Raw genomic sequence first — 24,678 nt, 5'->3', positions numbered from 1 at the left:
CCTTTCGACTTATATTGGAAGAAAAGACGTTTTTTATGGGTCGATCTAGGACTTTTGATAGAAATGCTTCCAAGAACTTTGGAGTTTTCCGGGCCTAGACATACCGATCGAACGACTTTTAAGACTATCCTACCGAACACCAAAGGCCTCTGACACATTGAACTGTTGCCGAAGAGCGCTGTAAACATTCAAAATGATCGTTGTATTTCATGACGATAAACGAGCTTTAGCTATAATGCTTTCTTACGGAGTCATAGGGAGCCTACATCCACACTTAAATGATCATTCGAAAACAGTAAAACCCCAATCTTCTCAACGTTAGCTTCCATATTTATTAGACTAGGGAAAAGGAATTGAGTTTGTTTTAGACGCTATTTGTTGTGACCTAAGTGCAATTATTTGTGGCAATATATGGACTCCCATTAACTAAACGACAAGATATATCGGGTTCCTACTGACATGCTCGCATGCCATGTAAAGCAGAGCAAGACCTACTTTTACGAAACATGCCGATGGATTGAGCGCTTCAAATGCGTACAGTCATTCTTTATGTTGTATATACGATCTTAGAGGAGATGGGACATTTGAGCATGATTAAAGTTGCTCATTCTGGTATTATTACTAAAGATGCTTATAGATTATCATATTTTAAAAACTTGTAAAATATTTCTTAAATGAGAAAAGAAGAGAAGGTTGTGTTTATTTATTTAATGCTGATGCTGCGGAGTTCTTAGCATACATTACAATGTAGTATGAGCAGCTGAAGAAATATTTGTAAAACAATTATTTTAATATTTCCATATAATACTTTCGAATTATTTGATCACATAGATGGATAAGCACTCATTAGTTTAATACTGGCTATTAAGAAAGGATATTGTCTATTATATTGTTTTAAAAGAGTAAATCTTAGCCAGCTATTTTCAATTGATCACATCATTCAATTTCATTCAGTCACCTTTGCGGTTAGGCGGTTCATACATAAAAGGATGCAACTTTTGTAACTCCGAGCACATCACAACACTGTCTTTTAATGATTGTACGCATCTAGTCGAACTTGAACTTTAATTTGAGAAGTTCGCTAGGCGTCTCAAAGATTGAGCAACATGGTGTCAATCGCAATTTTCCATACACTTGGTCATTTTGACTTCAACCAAATAATATTTTTACATATATTTTTATACATACAAATTCGAGCGCGATAGAGTTAGCTCAGAGAAATCCTCTTCCATTGAATATACACAGCAAGGTACTGAGTAACTGAGTCTCTGGAGGCCACAGGTTTCTGCAACACACATCATGTGTTAATAACAGGTTTTTTTTTAATACAAAGACAGCATAGGTCCGATAAGACGCATAAAATGTAAAAAATGAATTTCCTCGTCGTATTAGATTGATATTTATTTATGGCTTTAGGAAACGTCTTACTCTGAGGGTGTTTACCTCCTATATTGACTGCATAGTAATGCCAGTAAGTTAAATCAATTACTGTGTATTATGTCCGGAACCCATGCCTAATATGTAATGTTTTTTAAGAGGAAATACCGTCTGAGCCAACAGTCATCAAAATTTGAGTAAAAGCATGCTGTCTACATCTAAATGAAATATCTAAGAAAAGCTATTAAGATAATGCGGTTGTAAGGTCTACATAGTTACAAACCGGTCAAAAACGCCCCACTTAGATCTAACCCCCAACTTATAAATCATTCTTATTATAGCTAAGTTCATCGGGGCTGTCGTTACAGACTCTTATGTCCAGAGTCAAAGGAAAAGAAGCGTCACCTTCAGGTGGAGAATATTTTTATAGAGATTTAGAATTTGGCGCCAGCTTTTTGTAAGCAGGCTTCCTAATCGTGATGCAAGACAACCAGATAGCTTAACGTTTTCAAATTTTTGGTGTCTCTAATATGTTTACATTGAATTTTCTACAAACCTTATAGAAACGAAAAATTTTTCTTTAGAAATTTTGGAACTTAACCTAACTATTTACTGAACTACCTATATTCACCAATGCTAATGGTTCGATATAAATAAAACTGGAATAAAATGGTTATAATGTCGAGATCCTAAAAAGTACTGACAAGAAAACGTTGGATGTTAAATCTGGCTTCTGAAATCACGCTGAAAGGGATAAAAATCCTTACGGGTAGGTGGCTCGTATTGAGCAAAAATAATGTGAATTAAAATAAGGAAAGCAGATGCTAGAGGGTACCTTTTTCTATAGCCTAAAATACATATGTTAAAATAAAAAAATCTTAAAATAAGACGGAAAATATTAAGCTGATTTATGTAGGATAATTTATGTCTTAACATATAAAGGTAAAAGCATTTGAACACATTTCTTTTACTACACCTGTTAATCAAATCTTACTTTGTCGATTCTACGTTGGACAATGTGTGGAATAAATTACTGAGCCTCGATTAGTCAAAATGTATGGACATTTTTATTTAGACCTTTTGTAAGAAAGTAATTTTAAACGTAATGTCCCCGTCAACTGTTAACCATGTATAAATTTGAGGTGGGAAAACCGCCCTGACAAATCATCTAGCGCTCTTCTTAGTAGAGCAAGCATTAGAGGACAACCATTTGCGTAACATTATAAAGATGAGCATAAAACACGAAGTATAAGTGCTCATTTATCAATAAATTTTTATCGTTTGGATGCTCTTAGAGATAATCAGTTCCAGTTCTTTACTATACGAAATAATAAGTAGGTGCCCACTATAGACTCATCTATAGGTTTTTCTGTCATCCATAGGTTTTTCTGTCACAAAGGGGCCAGTTTCTAATTGTATTATGAAGTCTACTAGACCTGAGTACAATGCAGATAGAATGGCTTATTAATAAGTCACCCTTCGTTCAGAAATTGATATCACCGGTCATGATTCGGTACCCTAACTCACGGCACGATGGCTAAAGATCGCGAAACATTTACTGAAAGAATCCTCCAGCTGGGACCACTTATGCTTCTTCATACAGCATACAGCAACATTTCTTCTAGTGGTTTAAAGCCACGACGAAGGTAAGCGTTGTTGTTTATTTATTTTTACTAGAGGTGATTATACCTTCAACAGTTGGGAGAGGGCGACTCAACCACGTCTTATCCTTTAAGCACAACAAGGATACCAGAACAGAAGTCTGGCTCCTTGAGAAGTACGAACTTTAAAGTTCGTACCTCTCTAACTAAAGGCTAATTAGAGTAATAGTATATTGCTTTAATTGGCCTTTATCACTTACACATTCCAAAGTTGAATAGCTATTAGAAAACGGAGTCAATAAAGTAGCTGAGGACAAGATGCTGAACAAAATTATAATCAAAGGAAAATCAAAAAGGTAAAATCGTGTGCCGATTGAAATAACATGATTTTTCAAATATTCCGTGATAATTTTGTAAGAACTGTAAAGATTTTTATTTCTATTTTAAAAAGTGTATAGGAGAGAATTTACAAGGGGGATAAAAACTGTCGGTCCCGAAGTCTCCTTTAGGTGTCGACTGAGATACAAAGGCAGTTATTACCTTTTATTACCATTAGTCGGATTACCACTACATATGAATATATGGCTAACTAATGATATATATAGTCGTACAAATTTATATATATATATGGCTTTCTTGCCAATATAAACCAGTTCATATGATCAGATTTCACTCGAAGCCCATTGCTGACTATTTTTTAACCTAAACAATTCACAGTATTTGCGAAAGCGGTTTCAACATGCTGATGCGAAACGTGGAGCAATGAAACCAACGATCATAGTTTTACGCCCTTGCCCCTTATACGGTTTCCCACTAGGCAAATTCTATATAAACAATGGAAAGAGGATTGCTGCTCACAGGTGAAAGTTAAAAACGTGTCCAAATTTCCTTTCATCATATAACTTTTGTTCAAAGATGCTAATTCCCAATCACAGGTTCCTCCCTTAACTAGCTGCAAAACAATACTATTTATTGCTGTCTATTTTCAAACCTCAACCTAATCCGCGGGACTTTAATATCTACTATGTAAAGCTCGGACTGCTTAGGAACATTTACCCATGTTCCTTCGGAGCAATTCACATTAGGTGGGTAGGAGAAAAACAGCCTTGTGGGAAACGTAACATACATACCCATTAGCTTGCCGAAGCAAACGCATCTATTCTTGTAAAAAGTAAACATCAAGGTTACTTGCGTATGACATTGCTTAAATGCTTAATGCTACCATAACCGTGTACATGTGTAAATATATATTGTGACCGAGCTTGCCTGTAAACAACACGTGTTTTATGAACATACCTCAGATAGGTGAGTGCTGCTAATTCGCCATGTAGACTCATGGAGCACGTCTCATCCCTCCGGCGGAGTGTGTTTTCCTTAATAATCTAACCATCTCGGGTTTTCTACGACCTTAAGCCTATACCAATATTGCTTATAATTCCTGGTTACCCTATTGTCGAACTTTCCCAATTTAGTTTTGACATTTAAAAGTAATTTGAAGGTGACTCTTGCTCTTGTTCTTAAGTTATTGTGCATTCTTGGAATGAACTTCTCGATAATGTACTTTGATGCGGACACATTTTTAATCGATATGCTATCACTTTACCTAAAAAACTATGTCCATGGTAATCTGAAGGTACAGCTTTTAATATATATATTACTACACTCATATATATATCTTAATGCAAAGAGGCTATGTGTCGCTGTTAAAAACACTCGATGTGCATAAACCTATACTTACAAAAGGATTTGTTGAACATAGTCTGATTTAATCACATGATTATATACAGAATATAGCAGTGTAATATGATATTGCCTTTAAGATAAACGATGTTATTGAATTTGTCCAGAAATACTCCCACTATATTAATTACCTTGTACTGTTGATGCAATTGTTGAAGTTTCAAGTAAAGTTCGTCATTCGCTTGCTCTTGGCAACGTTTATAATCCCTACCAATGATAATTCATGAAGCGTAGAGTGTACTCCTACCAGGGCACTTTAGTCGCTTTCTATTCAAACACTTACCTAGGATTTTGCTGCTAAAGTGTTCCGACTGTACTCACAGATTAGACTTGGCCGGCCCGTTATGGCAAGACCATAGCGATGTATTGTTGATCACTTCTAATCAAGTGAGGAAAGAGCAAGCGGATAGCTGTATTTAGCATAATTAATACATATTTCCTTAAAATATGGCCATATAATAGATGCAATAGATCAAGGTTTGCAATTGCATCATTCCTATTTTGGCGAGAGCTTTCTAAAGGTTTTAGGCGATCATCGTTAATAGAGACGTTCTGCACACTGACAACTCGTTTTTGTTGTTAACGAATATCCCAATCCATTTGTATTACATTGATTTTACATTTCTCAAAAGATGAATCTGGGTATTATTGTAAAATCCACTTTTGATTTTAACATCCATATTACATTGGTACAACTACTTGGTCCGCTCATCTAGTCCGTAATACTATTTTTCATTCTTTTACCATTAAAGTCCCTGAATATCAGTCTTTTTTGGGTTAAACCTTATCAGAATGTACATACGCTGTAAAGTCTGAGAGAGTCTACATAGAAGCCCTTAAGCGTATACAATCCAAATTTGATACGCGGCGCGGCATATTTTTACGTGGAAAGCATTAAGAAGACAAAACTAAATATTAGTATTCATTAGATATTTAATGTGAATTTTTATATAATATTTGTTCCTCTAGGAATACTGGCATTATTCGATATATACATAACATATGTTTCTTGACTAACCATAAACTTAGAAGATTAAGTCTTTGTATAACAAACACGCGGACATAGAATTAATAATAAGGCTCAGTGTATTCAGTCTGTTTATGGTGACAACAAATTAGAATATAGGGTATCACCAAATACTGGTTTTAGCTTCTGAAATGTTTAGTGCCGAAAGTGAACACGACAAATACTTGGTTAGATAATGCCACCAGCTGGTTCACCTTTTGTTAGTTTCTAACATCACGTCAAGGACTAGATAATCGTGCGTGTGTGAGTGGGGTGTGTTTGTACATCCCCAACAAAGGACAGACGACAGGACAACCGGAGAAAGGAAGACGCGAAGGAACAAACCGTGAAGATAGTGTGATGATAATTGTGAGGGTAACGAAAGCGATTATGACTATGAGAGAATTTTCCACTAATTTTTTCCTGCAAAGTAGAAAAAGGCTGTCATAAGTTTCTAGTATTACTATTGAAACTAAAATAGAGGATATAGGAAGATAACGCGAGTGGCTAGGTTAAACGCAATATTTTTTAGCACCTAAAACACACGGTTTATTGCATGTAGGTGTCTGTGCGCGTAAGATGCAAATGCCTGGCTCGTCGTAAGTGGAAGCCGGGCGTGTGTATGTGTCTCTAAGGGGCATGATGTTTGCTAAAAGGGGCATGGGTGTTTCCCATTCCATATTCCCACTCATCCCATCACAATCGAGCGATGAGTCCAACGACTCATTATGCGAACGCACGTCTCGACGGGCGAACCGATGCTCCCTCAGTTGCCGTCCGTGTTGCCTAACCAGACAGCTATGTACGCAGTGCTTGTTTGGTGTTCAGGAGCCCACACTGAGGTAGCGCAGTGACGCCCGTTTGAGACGGATGCCGCCACTGCCGTCGCCACTACCAGTTCGCAGCCGCCTTTTACAGAATGCTGGGCCTCGGCCCCCCTAACGTGAATCCGTCTGCTGCTTAGGCGGATTGAGTCAACCTGGCACTAGCTTTAACTGTCAGCCTATCTGAACCACTCCGTTGTGACGCCACGTAGTTTCTTAGGACCGCTCAGCATTGGTGATTTTGGCCGGTAAGCAAGGAATGCACCTGCAACGGCAAAATAGGTTTACCTCATTAATAGCATTACCTGGTTGAGACCCATAAAGGTAGATCGAATTGTTTGCTAAAAGTTATTAATTTGTTTAACTCGATGGGACATTGTTTATTTTTTCAAGCAGGTTATAAGAGAGCACGATTAACTTACAAATTACTTTAAAACCATGTTGTGCTAAACTGAAGTCCAAACAAGAACCATGGTTTAATTCATAGCATTAATTTGCTGCATAATTCGCAAAATCAAAATCCTATTTGCAAAATATGCATTGCTTGATAACACCTTTGACGGAAGAGAATTTTAATGGCACATCTGTTGGATCGACAATATATTAAGTCTTGATATGAGGCCAATCCAAAACAATATTTTCTCTTAAAGGATTTCTATAGAACTTGTTTCGGCAATTAAAAGTGTTGGTAACTTTGAGAAAAAAGTTATGTAAGTATATTCGCATATTATTTTAGGAACGCTCATTGGATCATTTCACGACATAAGAGCTTAGTTTAAGCTCTCTCGTGTCATGATATACTTTGTTTTGTAACCTATGCTTGCCTTCTTCCAAGTTCAGCAAACAACATATAATACGAAAACTGCTTTGTGGATATATATTGTGCGTGTTTGATCGTGCGGTTTTCTATGTAAGGCTGTTCTATCTCAATGGGGTTTCTACATGGACACATCGTAGCACAGTGTCCTTTTTATCAAACAGCTATTATTTTTTTAAAGAGTGCAAAATCGAAATATAGCAATAAATGAAGTTGTTCACCAGTTCAAAGTATTACCTATTATTTTTAGTTTATGCCACCATCTTGATTTGCAGACATTGAGAAACGGTGGGCAAAGCCGAGTCATCTTTAAGCTATGACACTAAATGAACTAAAATATCTTTATTCTTTAGTATCGCCCAATCCACTAATAATTACCTTTATGTCGTGCAAATAACGCACAATGATCTAATTCTTTGTAACATTTTTGCCTGCGTGTTCAAAATGAAAGATATATAGTTTATATACACTGTGGCTTATCTAAATTGAGAATTTTCCTTATGCTCCGTTTTTAGGACCCTGTCGGAACAAAAAGAGACACTTAAACGATTTTTTTAATGTTTTAGAAGTGGCACTTTTGGCCGTTATGCTTAGTCGATATAGCCACCATCCACAATGATTGCAGCTTTAGTTCGGGCTGTGAACCACTAACTTCTTATTTTCAAAATTAACCTTTTTTTAATACAGGTAGCTTATTAATAGCAACCGTGCGTCAAAAGATTATAGGTGTAAGCTCGTCGAAGTGTTGTTCAAATCTGCTACATGATCTAAACTTTGGGCTGAAAGCAACCCGAATGTCCCAAGAATTCAATGCTTTTAACGGACAAGCGATAGACAATCCAACGGGCATTTGTTATTCTTATTTTTAAAACGGCCGTTCATTTCGGTATCAAAAACCAAGGTGTGCTGAAAACGGCGTTTGAGCCATTTTGATGTATTTTCGAGCCCTTTAACGTAAATTCTATTGAAGATCCTCCGATTTGGCACATGTAGGTTTTTTCAGACTTTCACTAAGTCGCACGAAGCTGGCAAGAACATAAACCATAATTTTCGAGCAAAAAAGGGACCTTTAGTTCTTGGTAAGGGTTCATCCAGTACGTTTATTGCTTCGTTTTAGAAAGAGCTGGCTTTCTTGTGATACCAAGAGTAGCGGATGAGCGCATGCACATTACGACAAGCAGCTTCTCAAAGCCTTCCCCTATATATATATATATATATATATATATATATATATATATATATATACAAACGTATGTCTTATATTACATTTCGCTTCAACTCAAAAAGGAAAATCCAGCTAACGAGAACTTTATCGTAATTTTTTCCAGAGCGAGAGAGTTCTTGTGCTTCACCTTCTACGGGTTCGTACTCGATAGCCTCATCACCGGATTCCGGTGGTTCCGGATCACTATCAGGCCCCTTGTCATCAGTCCGATACTCGGCTATGAAAGAAAAATCGAAAAATGCCGCGCGCACGCGCCGCGAAAAGGAAAATTTTGAATTTGTGGAGCTTGGAAAACTACTTCCTCTCCCGCAGGCCATTACTTCCCAGCTGGACAAAGCCTCAATTATACGCCTTACTACGTCTTACTTGAAAATGCGTGCTGTTTTTCCAAACGGTAAGTCCTCCAATGTTTACAAGTGCGTACACAAAACCACCTGTTCCCCCTGTTCTATGTAGCCATCTAGATTTGATTTTCTTTATCATTAGTTATGCATGTATTCATTGACTAGTCTTCAAACAGATATTTTTCTATTCTAGGCTCGAAAAGGTACGGTTTACTAAAAGAGATTCAAAACTTGTTGTATTTGTCACCGGAGTATCAGGAATAAGGCAAAACCTGCAACATCCCTACACGTACTTCTAAGTCCCTTATAAGGTGTCGATTTCGGTATGAATTTTAAGATTACACCACCCTCAGCCTTGAGAGTTAACCTAACTACACTATGAAGAATCTTCTATATTACCTGACTGAGCTAGGTACTGTAGCAGACCCTTGATGAGGTTGTTTTTCAGACCGATGACTCGAGCAGCGTACTTCTTATTTGGTCTGATAATTCAAAATGTGTGTGATCCATGCCAGATATTTTACTTTTTGCTGGAGTTACATATAGAACATATAGCTGTTGCTTTTTGATGGGCTGGCGGAACGTTCGAAAAAAATCCATATTCCTCAAAAATTGGTCAAATGAATAAGTTAACAGCCCAAACCATTGTCAAAACACATTTTATTTTTTAATAAGATGAACCGCAGTCTCTACCGTGATCACTATACGGGAGAGGTCATATACGTCCACAGTTAGGTAGTTTTTTGTACGTACCTGTAAGCTGCTTTTAAGACTTCTGGACTTATACGATATATGGGCTTGTGACGTGAAACAGTATTTAAAAATGCACATAATTTTGTAACATGCTCTAAAAGACTTCCGGAAAATACTGCTCGGAGACTTTAGTTATTTGATGATGGCAAGCTCCGGATTACACGATTTCTAGTGTTGCTACATTTGTATTGGAATATTTCTATTTCCACTCTTAAAGGAAAGCCTACTGACTTGAACATTTATCTTCACGTTCGTCAGCTTTACATGTACCTATTATCCATCGGTTGCTGAAATACATCGGTTGGAATTCAAATTTGTGTCAATAAACAAGCGGGTAGGAGTTTTATAATCTAATTAGTGTCTTCGACTAAATGGTTCTGTATTAAATAATTAAGTAGGTATCCGCAACAGCAGGGCAATCCTGATAAAGTCATTTAAATAGGTTTGGAATTTTTTCTTATGTCATTCTGGAACAATGCAATAATTTGCCACTTTGTTAAATAAATTGTAATTGTAGTGTCTATATTTCATCCCTGTTCTTGTAGCCTTTGATCTGCGTAGCAAAAGCCGGTGTAATCTGTGCCTGGATCAATTAGAATAATAAGATCAATATGATCTGCGTTTCTAGCAATTAAGTATAAAGCTTAATGGCAAATGGTACTGTTAAATTTCTAACACGTAAATCCTCTAACATGCCACCGGCTATATACTGACGGTAAATATTGATACCCGTATGACTTTTACTTAAGCTTCTCTTAAAGGAAGCATTGCCTTGAGGTTTCCAGTTTTATTTAAACTAGAACAAAGCGTTTCTGGGTACACAGATAAGCTTGTTAATTCATGTTTAATAAATAATTTTCATCAGCTTACCTGCAGACAGTAGGTGTACGTGCTGGGTACTCACTCCTTATCCGAATTGCGCGGGGTGATATGTTATAGTTCAAGGTTAGCAAAATTGAATCCTTTCATCATGATGGGTGAGGGAAGCTTGTCCTACGCGCGGTCTTTTAATGATTAAGGTGTGTCGTGTTGTGGTTACTACTGAACCAGTGAGCGGATCCAGCACCCGTGGTTGTTCAGATTGTGTAGGTAACGCGTCCACAGATTTATTTCTTGCGTAAGTGCGGTCTATACAGTTTCACACATGTGATGATACTCAACAAAGTAACCGCTACGTTTTCTGTATGCAATAAACGATATCTCTGGGACACCAGCCTCTAAGATAGTGTGAAACTTCTGCCACGGCTTTGGAAGTAGACAAACTAAGGGCTACTACGATTTACATGAAAGCGTACCAAGTGAACACAAGCTAAGACTCGTTTGGGTGGGGTTGTGTCAGGGAAGAGATAGAAAACGGTCTACGCGGGTGATGCCGCCTCCCGTAGGTAGTCACGCTGGTAAAGGGAACCCGGGATGTAAGAAAATCAACAAGATAAGAAGATGAACCTAAGCTATATTGATTACCTTTAAGGCTGAGGACGGAATGGGTATAACGTATGGAGCTGCATGCTGACTTGCAGAAGACGAAAAGGGTGATAAAGATTTAGAGTCGTTCTTGTATGAAAAAACACGCGAAACTTTATCCATTTGTTAGCACTAGTGAATGATTTATAAAAGTAGATTGCTCCATGCATACAATTGAATATTTATCTAGATTATCTTGTAAGATGCGTGAAAAAGGTCTACTCGTATATACATATATACGAGTAGTCCAGTACACCTGTAATATATATGTATTACAGGTGTACTGGACAGAACGACTGAAGTTTGTATTGTATTTGTAATTACAACGATGTTAAAAAAAATTGTATGGCAAAGAAAATAAAGCCCATCAAAATTTAAATAGTTGCGCATAAAGTTTACGCCTTGCGTCGGCTTAAGCTACGTACGTAACAGCTCAACATGTTTTCTGCATGCTTCTACTTCTAACTAAGGTTTTTAATTATTTTTAAACACGGACACAGGAATTAACAGCGTTGCAACCAAAGCACCAGCTAAACAAACCGATCACTTTAGATCAAATGTACAGGGCAGCAATTTTCCACAGTATTTGGTCAACCAAAATAATTTCTTAGGCTTTGTATGTCCCTCCGCTTTTGTTAAGTTTAAGTAAATTTAAAAATTCGCATGAATAGCACAACGAATATAATTGGATGTGTGCTACTGCTAACAGAGTGTCTCGGCAAAGTTCTTTATATAGGAATGCTCCTGTTAATTCGTTCTGTTAACCCAACTAGAAATGGGATGTGTTATTCGTAATTTTACTAACACTCGTTATAGTCGTTACATCAGCTTTTGTGCCTCACTGTTACGGTAGCACCTCCTTGGCAGAAGCTTAGAAAACGGTTAAGCAGAATAGCTGCCTGTAGACGTTGGCGTCGATTCTATGTGTGAACGTCAGTAATGTATGCAGGACGTTGTAGTTTAGTAGACATGATTATCAATCATTGTCTTTAAGTTGCACGCTAATCGTGAGTCTGAGAATGTAGCCCTGTCTTATTCGGGGGTGGGCCCTCTGCAAACATACGCCTTGATGTGTCTAACAGAATGAACAGCAGAGAAGTTCCTAGAGAAGGAAACCGATAGAGAACACAACAGATCCAACCAGAACTATTATAGTACCATGGCTGGTAGGCCGCAGGAGTAACAATAGACATTCTCAACAGCTTCAGGAGAAGCGTTGAACATTTTTGGATTGTCTATGGTCGAACAGCTTCTACGCTGTCGGACTCAAACTGGGAGAACTTGAACGATAAAGAAACATTGGCTAACTTAACTGACTAGATATCTTGCAAGTAGCCCCTGGCTATCTCACGTAGCCTCGCTTATTTGAAAAAGTCTAACGAAAACTAATGACCACACTGAAGTCTGACGATATATCTTCAATAGCTCAAGGTACTTTTTATATGCCTGGTCTTTGGGAAGTTTGCTGTGAATTTTGTCAATACGATTAAGGATGATCTCGTCTTTGCCTGCTACGTCGCTGTCGCTTCTTGTAATCGTCTAAAAGAACTTTTTCGTCAGCTACGAACTTCAAATACAGCTGTTGCAAGCGAAGTCGCAAGTAATGGTGACTTGTAGCCCCACTACGCACTTCAGTGATAATCTCTTCGAACCACCACTAGCCAACAGCAGCAATAGAAGACAAATTCAGCCGCCCTCTATTCGAAAAGCTGACGTCTACCTTCTCTTGGTTAAGTTTGAATTACTATTTTTCTTTTAGCTGCAGAACCACTGCTATCCCTAGATAAAACGAATTGACAGCTTTCTATTCTACTGTTTATCTGCTAGAAAATACAATTTGCATCTGTACAATGTAAATTCGATTGGTGATAGGTTTGTTTGTTACAAATCTCTAGTTTAGTTTATCATTTGTATGTTCACGGTGCATCCTTTACGGTGATATTTTACGGTGATATATATCGTTGTGCTTTTTTTGAAAGGTTCTTTAAGCTCATTAAGCTTAATCGAGGTCGATTTTTTTTAGTTTTTATTTGTATGAGTCGATTTGAGCAACATTTTACAAGCAGATGTTGTCTTTGGAGTATGCAAACGATCGTTTATTGTTTTTAGGCTGGTCATATAAAGTAATTACTATTTGTTATTCATATGAATTGTCTCTGAATGAATTTAAGTCTCTAGCATGGCATGCACTTAATTGTTCGCCATTAATGATATGGTGCTATCGAGTTATCTTCAGAAATTACTGGGAGGAGGATTAGAGCATAGTTCGCATATTTAACAAATTTTTTTCATTGAAAGTATAGCATACGTGGGTTCCAGTGCGTTTCTCAAAGATCTGTCTACATCCTGTGTGTACGATACGTATACTTATGATATGGGGTCACGTCGTTCTTTGAAAAGCGAATTCAGGTGTTAAGCGGTCTCCTCTCCTAATCACTTTCTATATCATTTTACGTTTGTTGTTAATCCGGGGTTACATCACGTTAAAGGGCTCTTTTTTTCATCAACAAGCCCACTGTAACTGTTTCGTTCGGGTTTTCAATTAACTTGAATTCGGTCCCAACGGAAATATAAAGGAAAATAAACAATACTTTCATCACATCCACTGTGCAAAAATAAGCAGCCTTGGATATTTGTACAATGCTTGAGAAAGACGCTATAGCAATGAAACACAGGTTGATCGAACAACTAGCCTATTTCAACGATTTTTTTGTCTTTTTCAGATTCGGAAAGGAAAATATTTCTTAAGATGCTATTTGTAAACTTAGCCAACTATTCGAGTAATATTTTCAGTGTTGTCGTAGCATCTGTCTCGACTTTTTTGTATAGTAATTCGCCGAATGATTGTAATTTGCTTGAAAAATGAAAAGAGAGCTTTTCAGTGGTATATAATAATTGGCCAGGCGCCGGCTATTAACCCAGAAAGATCAGCTTGCAGTTGATAAAAAGTTCATTTGACGAGCTGACTTTCTAAAATGGTTGCGCAGGTAGGCATTTTCAACTACTATTTGTTACCAAAAAATAACTTTTTATAAAGAATATTTTAACCTTCAAGACAGCAGATTAGATATTGTAAACAATGTGAAGTACCAATAAGGCGTACCACTAATACTTGGCTTACGTGGCCGCTGCTCTAGTCATTGGGCTACTGTATCACACTATAATTCAACTCCCTAGCTGTTAAAAGTTACATGACAATTGATGATGCATATTAAGTATGCTTCGTTGAAAAACCCTTTTTCGCTCGCCAGGCTGATTGTCATCGTTTCGTGCAGATCCTAAAATTTTGTTTTTGGCTAGAACTCTGATCATAGATATATTAAATAGCAGAAAACAACATTTGTCAATTGTTTTATTTCAGATTTTTTCAATTTTAGAAGACTGCAGCAGCAACCTAGGATAGTTGTTCCATACTTGGTGAGAATTATATAGCTTATTTAGCTTTACCTAGTAATAATAGTTATATATATATATAAATAATAATAGAGTCACTTTAAAAAAAAAAGTGGCTCAAAGCAATCCTCGATGATCCTAAAAGTCAAACGAAGTGCACTCCTTAGGCTAAAAATGCCCTCTTTTAGTTTAGTGTGCTACTTTTGGGTAGTTTTCTCGGCTGTAGTGTTACTATTGTATACATCACGTCCATTTTGGGCTTCTTGGACAATTGTTTCTCTTAGATAAAAGACATAATGAATGTCTATGCTGTTTTATACCCCTTGATATACTCATTTTCGGACCCTGGAACAAGCGTAAATATTTTATGATTTAGACGATGACGAGAGGCCTAAAGAATAAATAAGTTAATAAAAGAGTTATCCAACGATATATACTTGGCTACGAACAAGATTAAATTAAAAAGGAAAACAATGAACAAAAGCTACTATAATGCGTTTGGTCAAATAAGCATTACATACCTGTATTCATAAAAAGCAGGCTGGCAAGATAATATTATTCTACTAACACCAAAATTAAATAGAATAATGCTTTTAGATATTGTGTATCCGTGAACACACTAGCACAATATGATACAGCTTAGTGCTTAGCACAGTAGGCACAACAAAAAGGACTAGTGATTTAAACAATTGTCGCTTTGCAAACATTTCAGGTATTTACTAATTATTTTCTTTCTGAGGCAAATAAAAATAATTTCTAGCTACTAAAACGATATTCAACTTGATTCTAAAGTCAATACAATCAGATAAAAGTGGAAACAGAAAACAGCGAAAACAGTGCCAACTGAAAGTTGACATTTTACGATAACGTGTCTAATTCAATACTATAGTATCGTCACTTAACACGGTTTTAGGTAAAACATTGTATTTCATGCCGTATCAGGTATCATAACATTTCAATAGGGGGGCTAAGGCTATAGAATGTAATGTTCCAAAAGAGAAGCCATTTCCTCTGGGGCTTCTATAAGAACAAGTTTAGGTGAGGGACACCCCATTCATAGAAAGCTACAGAAGCACCAGTGTAAACGAAACAGCTAAAGAGCCAACCGAAGCGCTACTGAAATACTTGACTAATATGAACCAAGCTGCCTGTTAAAATTGTATACAAGCAGAGCTACATTAAAAGAAAACAAGCATTTGACTTAGAACACACATTGTGTATATATGTGCGCTAAAATCATGTAGCAACGTATTAGCATACTATAGATCCCAACGACACTTAATACTAGTATCACTTAATCTGTTAAGTATATGCAGTACATCTGGAAGATCTATACTTATTCTCAGAGCTGCATGGCCATTATGGTTAAGTTACTAGTGAAATTATCCACTCGTTTATATTCTGTTCGTCTATTTGACTGCTGTTATAGAGCGTACTATAGCAACTGAGATTTATGCCAAATATCACTCATGTGCGGCGCCGGAATAGTTAATTGAGGAATAGCCCTCCTATGACTACCAAAAGAATCGATCAATTATGCAGTGAGATTAAAACTAACCAAAAACGAAGTTTTTCATAAGAGAGAAGAAAAAACTACGAAGCCGTTCAGCAAGATGATGTTTCCGTCTAGATGACAAAAAACCGCCAACTACAGATACTTCCAGGTATACAGCAGGCCCAGAAGCATGCTTCAAGAGACAGAGTCCACCTCTTCTCCCACACAGGATTTTCTCCACGTATTATCCTGGAACTATTCTGATATGTGGAGACTTCCGTCATTGTGGCAGGATCTTATGTCAAATATGCATATTACTGTAGCGTTCCCGTGCCTATTATTTGTTTCATTGGCTATCTATTCTGCGAAAGTTTATCAAACCCTGTGCGATACAGCACATCCAGCAGCAAATCCATATGTTGGATCTACAGTTAGACAAAGATCCCAAACGGTACCTGCAACAGACGCTAGGTGTGATTCAGTAGCGTCCCGATGTCAGGACGTACCTTGTGAACAGTGCAAGATTCAGTACGATGTTGCCATGGACTCAGGTAGACAAAAACTTATTCGAAAGCTTCGAGGGGTTTTGCACTTGTAACTCCGGAAAGCTGAAACAGTCCACACTTGTTAATATCTGTAGTAGTCAATAGCGTGAAATGAAATGGGTCACGTATAAAGTTCAACGCTGTTAAATTTAATTGCTTTCTGTTTCATAATATTCCATATTTCTGATACAGCGGAGATGACCATCAATAAAGTTGGGCAATGAGCTAATATGTGTTTAACCTGTTTAGTCCCGTTACGGATTCGTGTGCGGTCTTGTATATCAAGCGCGTCTCTCTGCCTGTCACTACAGAGAAGTCAATGCCCCTGCTTACGTCGTTTTCTGATAAAAACGGAAGCAGAAGAAACAGATAATATTAACAGGACAATTCCTTTAGATTTCTTAATAAAGTTCTTGTTTGTACGTCAAGATAGTCTAATAAGTGAAGCTTTCGTGTATAAACACGCACTCACTGAATTTGTAATAGGCTAAGGTCTAACAGGGCTGCTAGCGATTAATGTAATGCGCTAAGCATTTTCCTAAGTAAATCTGTATGAATATGAATGGATTAGAGTTCCTGTAACTTCGTTTTGATTTTCCGTCATAATAGAAATCTGCTATTGCCTTTTTGTGGCTGAAGCGGCTTTTACCTAGATCGGTCTCTACTTGTTGGCGGAAAAGCTGTTATCCTTCAGTTTGTCTTTCTGTTTTCAATTTCTCGCGGTATCGGTGGTATTCCCTTTCGGGTCTGGGACTCGTTATCGCACCGACCTATCAACATTCATCCCACCTCTACGGACTTCGTAGCACCCTCTTGTCTGTGCAAGTGAGCGAGCTGGCACATACGGGGCAGACGTGTGTTTCTCTGTTAAGTCCAGTTCGCTGTTCCATAGTACTCGGAGCTCTTTTGCCCTTTTTGTAGGGGGCTCGTCTCTGCTTCTGACCCCACATGCCCTGCCCTTTTGGTGTCCCCTCTCTGGTCTGGCCAGCAGCTAGAGTTCCTTAGCGTTAGTTCTTGTTCGCTGGGCCCTTGCTGTCTGCGCTTTACAGAGCACGCAGCGACCATTCCTCAATAGACAAAGGGAGACAGACAAGCTGTCCTCCTTGTACTTCTAGATACTACTAGTGGCTTCTAGGAGCAAGCAGGAGGGCGACCGTCGTTCGTTGTTCTCATACAACAAGTGGCTCTTATACAGATGCCTCCTCCCCTTCGTTGTCCCCACTCGCTGTAGCTGCCTCTGCACCAGCAACCGTTAACGCCACCACCGCCGCCCAGATTCACCCACCCTCAGCCCGCCTTACTTCCCCCATGGCCGTCTATCCAGTTCCTATCGGTAGCCTTGTCTGCCTCCATCCAACTGGTTCGATGTCACGTTCGCTCCGCCTTACAGCCCACAACTTACCAGAAACTGCTTCGAAAGAAGCTCCTCATTCTCATAGGGCATATATACACATATATACGCCAAAACTCAACGTTCACTGATATATGCTTACAATGTTTTTGGTATCGATAAAATAGCTTTAAGATTAAGGCAGGTTTTTGATGTTCCAGAACTAAAATTGTATAAACATATTATGTGCTATTCAATTGTGTATTGATTTTGTCAAATACCTTTTTAAGTGATGGGTATGAAACTAGGTGTGTCAGCTGCTGCTTTACCTATCAGTACATAGTAAATATTGGGCTACGAGTTGCTTTTATTTTTTTCTACTTTATTATATTGATATAGGGTAGTTGCTGTAAGGTGACGTAAATATCATGTATGAATCAAAATTGTTGAGACGAACTAGAGTTTACCAACATATCAACTACTTCGCTCAGTTTCTACAAGCCACAACGAAAACGAATATAGGGGTCAGTCTAATGGCCTAAATGCCTGATCAAAGTAAATCTAATTACTTAATCGAAGCAACAAACTAGATCTAATTAGTTCGTGACATATTGCATATCAACACAGTCTCTACAGAGTTATAAATTTTACACGCGTTTGTTGTACAGAAGTTAACTAGGCTCATTTTTACTATAACCTGAATGCCTACAAGGTTCATTTGCAGCATAATTAGCAAGCTGGACAAAGACGCGGATGACGGCTATAAATTACCATGTTTCACGCGAGCTTGAAACTCCGTATAAGTGCTATTATGAATTAGCTCTTTTTATTGTTGATTTCAAGTTATTTTCTAATAGCATGATGTAGCTATCACAATCCTTGCAATGCAGTTCGTAAGGTATAAAATACCTTAAATATGTATATAAATAAAGTGACATATGGAGGCCCAAAACAAAGTTGTCGCATCCATACCTATAATTGTGATTAAATATGAAATATTTGTTATAATGTGAATCGAGAAATTCCATTGCAGAAACATTGCTCATTGCATTATAGCAGTAGTCATATTTCTCAACTCTTTAAATTTTTAAATCAACGTTTGATAATAGGGAGAACCGATGTTAGAACTTTTTAGCCTTACGTTGTACATAGGTATCTTTGCTTGTCTGACAGCTTTTATCTAACGGTACATTGACGCACATTTTGTGGGGTACTGCTACCGTTTGTAGGAAAGTTCCTAAATGGTTTTTCACAGCGGGTAGCAACTGAAATAACATCCGCTCTAAGGAGTGGCTTAATTACGAATGAGCGAGATATACGTTATAGAATAGTATTATTAATGCTTTTCAACACGATATTTTCTATAAAGGCAACATAGACAAGCGATACAACAACATAGAAATAAATCTATCTCACACCTTTATCCCTACAACGGTTGGCCATATCTGTGTTGCCAAATTTAGTTAATGATTATTTCTTTTTAAAGTAAACGCGTAAGATAAAGAGCTATGGCACTGAACGTGAAAAAAGTGCCACCAACTGTGAGTCCCAATAGCCACAGTCAACAATAATCGTTTGTTATACAGAAAACGATGTCATCAACGATTGTTGGAGACAAGGAAAGAAAAAGAAAGTGGGCTCAACTTGTTTATGAATACAAATCAATACGAGTCTGTACATCACTCCTCTAACTACTGGAGTGGCTAGTCACAAGATTTGATATAGAACGATGCGACTAGCCCAAATATCGACAAAACGAAAGTGGTTTCACAAAAACGGGGTAGAAGGAACAAACTCGCGAAATAAACTGAAGTGTTTGCAAACGAATAAATTTCTTAAGAGTAGGCAACTATTTTTCGTTTGTGAACCGGTGTTTCCTACATGCCTCAATCAAGACCGGCTACCACTGCCCACATTTATGAAAATGATAATATAGTCGATAGGTTTGGGTATATTTATCGCTAGTTAAGTTTTCACATATATCACGAGATAAATGCTACATGATTTCTACGAAGGTAGATAAAAAATCTTTAATAATAATATGAATAATAATGATATTAGCAGCAAAGCCAGAGGCTTCATGTCGGAAGTATTGGCAGTTCTTTTTTATTTTTAATATGTTGTGGCGAATTCGCGGAGTCTCAAGCCGATTAGCCACACTATTTTGCCATTTTTGAATATATTTTTCCAATCGCAGTTCTTTGCTTTAAGTTCGATGTCATATTCCAAATAGTAACTGTCTTTCAGCATTCGTTTGTGCAGGCCTGTCCCTCTCTGTATTACCAACATCTTCCTGATGGTCCAATGAGTTTTATAAATACACGCCCAAGCTCACAGCACGCACAAGAATTTACACATTACACATCGCCCACCCTGGATGGATTTCAGCTACCAGCCAGCGCTCTCTGCAAATAAAGGATAAATTCTCAGCGATATTCTCACCGCCATTCTAAACTTTCTTTCAAAGTCAACGATTGCAAACTGTTGAAGCTGAACGCATTTCCTCGACCCGCTTGCTAGCCCCCGCCAATATCTGCTATCTCCCGTTTACGATATTCGCTGCTGTTGGGATGAGCAAAACCGAGTTTCGTGAACAGATGGGAGGGACAATTCAACTGCGGAAGCGGCCGCTCTCTCTCGACTCCGGTTGGTTCTTGGCGGCGAAAGGTGCGTCTCTCCTTAGGTTGTAAAATTCCTGGAATTATTCTCATCTTTTGCCGAAAGCTCATTCATTGCCATATCACAGCGCGCCGTAAATACGACGGGCTCGAACACTAATAACGCTTATATCATGCTGCGGCCTTTCACTCTTAAAACGCGGCGAAGTTTATCTGCTCATTTAGTCGTCAATCTGCCAGATTGCGCTACTCAAATGAAAATGCATCATCATTTGTCGGACCGATATGCTTCGCGTGCACACATGATCACAGGTTGATGAAATCATATATATCGCCCCTGGAATCATGAATACAATTGTCAAAGTCTATCTGCTATTATTCCTGCTTTTTTTTCTGTTACTAAACCGGCTATCAGCTTTTTTTATTGCATACATGTTGCTAATGGATTGCTTACAACTAGCACATAAAATTTTAGTTAAGCATGTTTCTTCAAATTGGTATTGCTATATAAGATAATGTAGATGTGTAAGTAAGAATGTACGTGTGCTATATAAGATAGTGTGAAGTGTAAGTAATGAAAGAATATACGTACTTAAAAAATAAGTCGAGCGAATTAAGAAGTGAATTCGTCAAGAGTTTGTCAAGTGGGGCGTACTGTCATGTCAATCCTGCAATTTATTCCCAATATGTCTAGTGATAGCGTTAGTTCGAGCATTACCGTATTTTTCATAGTGTTCTTTAATGATTCCCAACAAGTGAAAATCCCCAATACAAGCGAGCTTCTTCAGGTAGACCCTGTAATTGCAGTCTTCACATTCAACACTGTGAGAACAGACGGATTGCTCCTACACTAAACTAGCATGTACATATATGGCTATAGGGCTTCTTTCATCAGGGATGAATAGTGCTCGATAAGTTGCCCGCTGACCGGCCGGTTACTTCGTGTGGGATTTCGTCCGGACCTATCAACGATGCCTCCGTTGATCCCATGGTGGCTACTGCTGTTCGCAGTGGGGAACCAAACCCGCTTGTCCCCATTATGGTCGTTATTATCGGGCTGAATAACATCGGCTTGAGGATACCCGCCTCAAGTCTAATATGGGATGAGTAAAAGAGGTTCGATTTCGAGGACTGGTGAAGAGGGGTGACGAAATGTTCATAGAAAGGTAACACACTGTTTCGGGTCGTTAGCTAATTTTCTCATTAACTATTGATTAATAACACCTTTTCTATCACATAATTTAAATTGATCTTATGACGATCAATTAAAATTTTCAGAACAAGAACTCAGGTAATTGACCAATTGTAATTCTAGACTGTTGTTTTTTTTCCTTTCAACGTTAACACAGTGGTTTTGGTAAACAAGATTCATAAAACCACAAGTTGAAACTCAAAAGAGCGCTAACACGGCAAAGGCGTACATCTTCTAATTTAAGTGCGTGTGATATTTAAGTATACATAAATAATGCACTTTCGATTTTGGGAATATGTAAAATAACAATGAATCTGTCCAAAATCTGCATACCCGGACCACTCCGTAATGCTATATTATTATGACGGTACAGCTCAATATCGTTTTCCTGTTCTAATGATTTTTTTCTGGCACAGACTTGGGAAGAGACTTCACAAAAGACGTCCGCCCTTATGCCATGTCCTTCTTTCGACAGTCATCATTACTTGAACGGTGAATAAGGATATGCCATATGGACAGTAAGCGTATGTCGGGGAAGAAGATCGGACGAATCTCTGGATCCCTTCTGACTCACAGCTGCTCTCTTTTCTGATTGTTCTTTGCGGAGATGCCAATATTAAAATCGTGTAAACTGTATTTATTGGCGGTCGAGTTTCTTTCAATGGCAATTCTTCTGAGATATATACACATGTCATGCTTCTTCAGCTATGCATTGCCTTCTAGACGGTTTAAAAGATGGTGTAAACGGATGGGTTTAAAACGATTTTAACTTCCAGCATGGAGAGATGGCTGCCTAGTATGTGGGCAGCAGCTGTTTGTCTACTTACGAAACTAGTGCATACCCATCTATGGGTAGATGGACCAATTGATAGAGTTATAATGGTATGCTGAGTTATCGTACTACTGCCGAAAACGGTCCTGTTAAAGAGAGGGTGAAGAGGCCTGCTCTCTCACCAGCATGCGGCCTACCTGAAGGAGGAGAGCCCTCGTCCTTTTCCCCTCCTAAATCGGAGGACCCTTGAGTCGCGTGCCGAGGAAGCATTCTATCCTACTGCGAAAGACTCAAGAGAATGAGCTTTCCCTTCGAAGTTGGCAGACAGGACCGACTTCGCGACCATTTCTGTTGCTCTCGCTTGATGACTTTATAATTGGGACAAGCCTGACGGGAGAGCATTCAACAGCAAAAATGACTTACGTGGGAATTCCGCGGGAGCGTTGGGCATAACTTTTACATGTGTAGAATCTGGTGTGTCAGACAAGCATGGCAAGTATCGAAGGAACAATCCATACAAACACTATGCACTTTATTAATCGCTCTTCAGATACGATGTTTTCTGCAGTGTAGCACTCATTTTTAAAAAACACACAGTTTTCGAATCAAAACAGACATTTTTGAAGCCTAGAGCTTCTTCTGACCCAGGATCGGATTAAAACGGATCAAACTCAGACTTTAATACGAACAAACGTGCATTAAATAAATAAATTGATTTTGTATCTTAATAGATACTGTTAGTGTATCAATTGTTATGCATGAAAGTTTAATCTATAATAATAATTATGTTGTAGGTATTAATAAATTTAAAATATTATAAGTAATAATAATTAATTATGTCGATATAAAAAAAACCTAATAATGTGAGGGATATCTCTTTTCTTGAAGATCGTGCTATCACTCCTTATACACCTCAAATTTTGTATTGCTACATTTTTAACTACATCAGAGAAGTATCCAACACATTTCTTTATAAAAAAATAATTAATAAACAAGCGAAAGAGTGTTCGCGCATTAATAGTAGGCATATATCAGGTAGACTCGCGCAAGTTGTAAACGATGCTATAGCCTATTGTATATGTCGGACTCACGAAGCTTTGTCTACTTAGTGAAATGGTTCATTCATTCATACGATACATATTCAACAATTACCAACCCAGCAAGCTTAGCGGCTCAAACGTAATCATTATGACGTAGCAAAGTTTAATCGATCAATCATAGATTGATCATATGGACAATCCTGTATAGCCGTCTTGATGTCTAAAGACTCGAAACGTGACACCTTCAACCCTGATTTTAGCGAATTCTTTTCCGCTCGGGCAGTTACTGTTCTTTGATTGTTCCACAAATCTTACAAAAAGGAAGCAGTTTTTAAAAAGGTGAGAGCGCGAAGGACAAAGAATGCTGCTTTCACACGTTGAATATAATCGCCGCATGCTATAACGGTTAACATAGCTATGCCATAACGAAATACTAGAAGTTCTCAATTGACTGCTGATGCTCGTTTCAACTAGTGTATCTTCCGTCAGGTCAGCATGGGTAGTCATCAGTGGCAAATACGGACGATGTTGAATCGAAAACAACTACCCAATAGCCAACCGACCTAGTGGCTCCCTGTAGTCGGTGCCTACATACATTTTAAATAGTGATGATATATGAGTAGGAATTGATGAAACGATCATAGATAGCGACAAAGGCTCTATTTCGATGTTATGCTAAACACAATAATGATGATGACGATGGGGTCGCCAGTTGTTGGCAATGTTTGTTGTGGATATTGATCATTCATAGGGAACGTTGCCGAGAACGTTTTGTCTATTTGTATATGTGTTTGTGGATATGTGTATATGCATTCGTCATAGATGCGTGTTTATTCAACAGTGGTTCTTGTTAGTTGTGATTGAATTTACTATTAGTTGTGTAGCGATCATATTAAATATTTGATATAAGAGCTGAACGCATGGTGCTTTACTAATGTAAACAATAAAACACACAAGCTGAGACGAAATCTGAAGCGAGAGCATAGTATTATTATTATTGATGTTTTCAGTTGGTGATTGTTTGTTGTCCGCAGTACAAGCAGGTTGAGTGGGTCCACTACCCATTATCAAAAATTAATCAGTGAAGACAGTAGTCAGTGCTTCTATTTCAAGTTATCTTAAAATTTAAAAACCTATCTGCA

The 24,678-nt window shown here is 38.0% G+C and overlaps 1 protein-coding gene and 1 long non-coding RNA gene across 2 annotated transcripts in view; both read left to right on the top strand.

The window, feature by feature from the left end:
- The window catches only part of LOC111261422 (uncharacterized), a 42,115-nt gene that overhangs the window by 3,011 nt on the left and 14,426 nt on the right, over positions 1 to 24,678 (top strand). The window contains exon 2 of the mRNA XM_022834898.2: positions 8,694 to 8,984. Within this exon, the coding sequence (XP_022690633.1) occupies positions 8,694 to 8,984 (291 nt within the window). The remainder of the gene's footprint in view (positions 1 to 8,693; positions 8,985 to 24,678) is intronic.
- LOC147753334 (uncharacterized) lies at positions 21,383 to 24,516 on the top strand. Its single transcript, XR_015311500.1, has 2 exons — positions 21,383 to 21,698; positions 22,141 to 24,516. It is a non-coding gene; the product is annotated as an uncharacterized LOC147753334 (long non-coding RNA).

This window comes from Varroa jacobsoni, unplaced genomic scaffold (genome assembly GCF_002532875.2).
Source record: "Varroa jacobsoni isolate VJ856 unplaced genomic scaffold, vjacob_1.0 scaffold_555, whole genome shotgun sequence".
Classification (NCBI taxonomy): Eukaryota; Metazoa; Arthropoda; class Arachnida; order Mesostigmata; family Varroidae; genus Varroa; species Varroa jacobsoni.
Note: the sequence above shows the minus strand (reverse complement) of the source record. Positions and strands in the feature narration are given on the sequence as shown.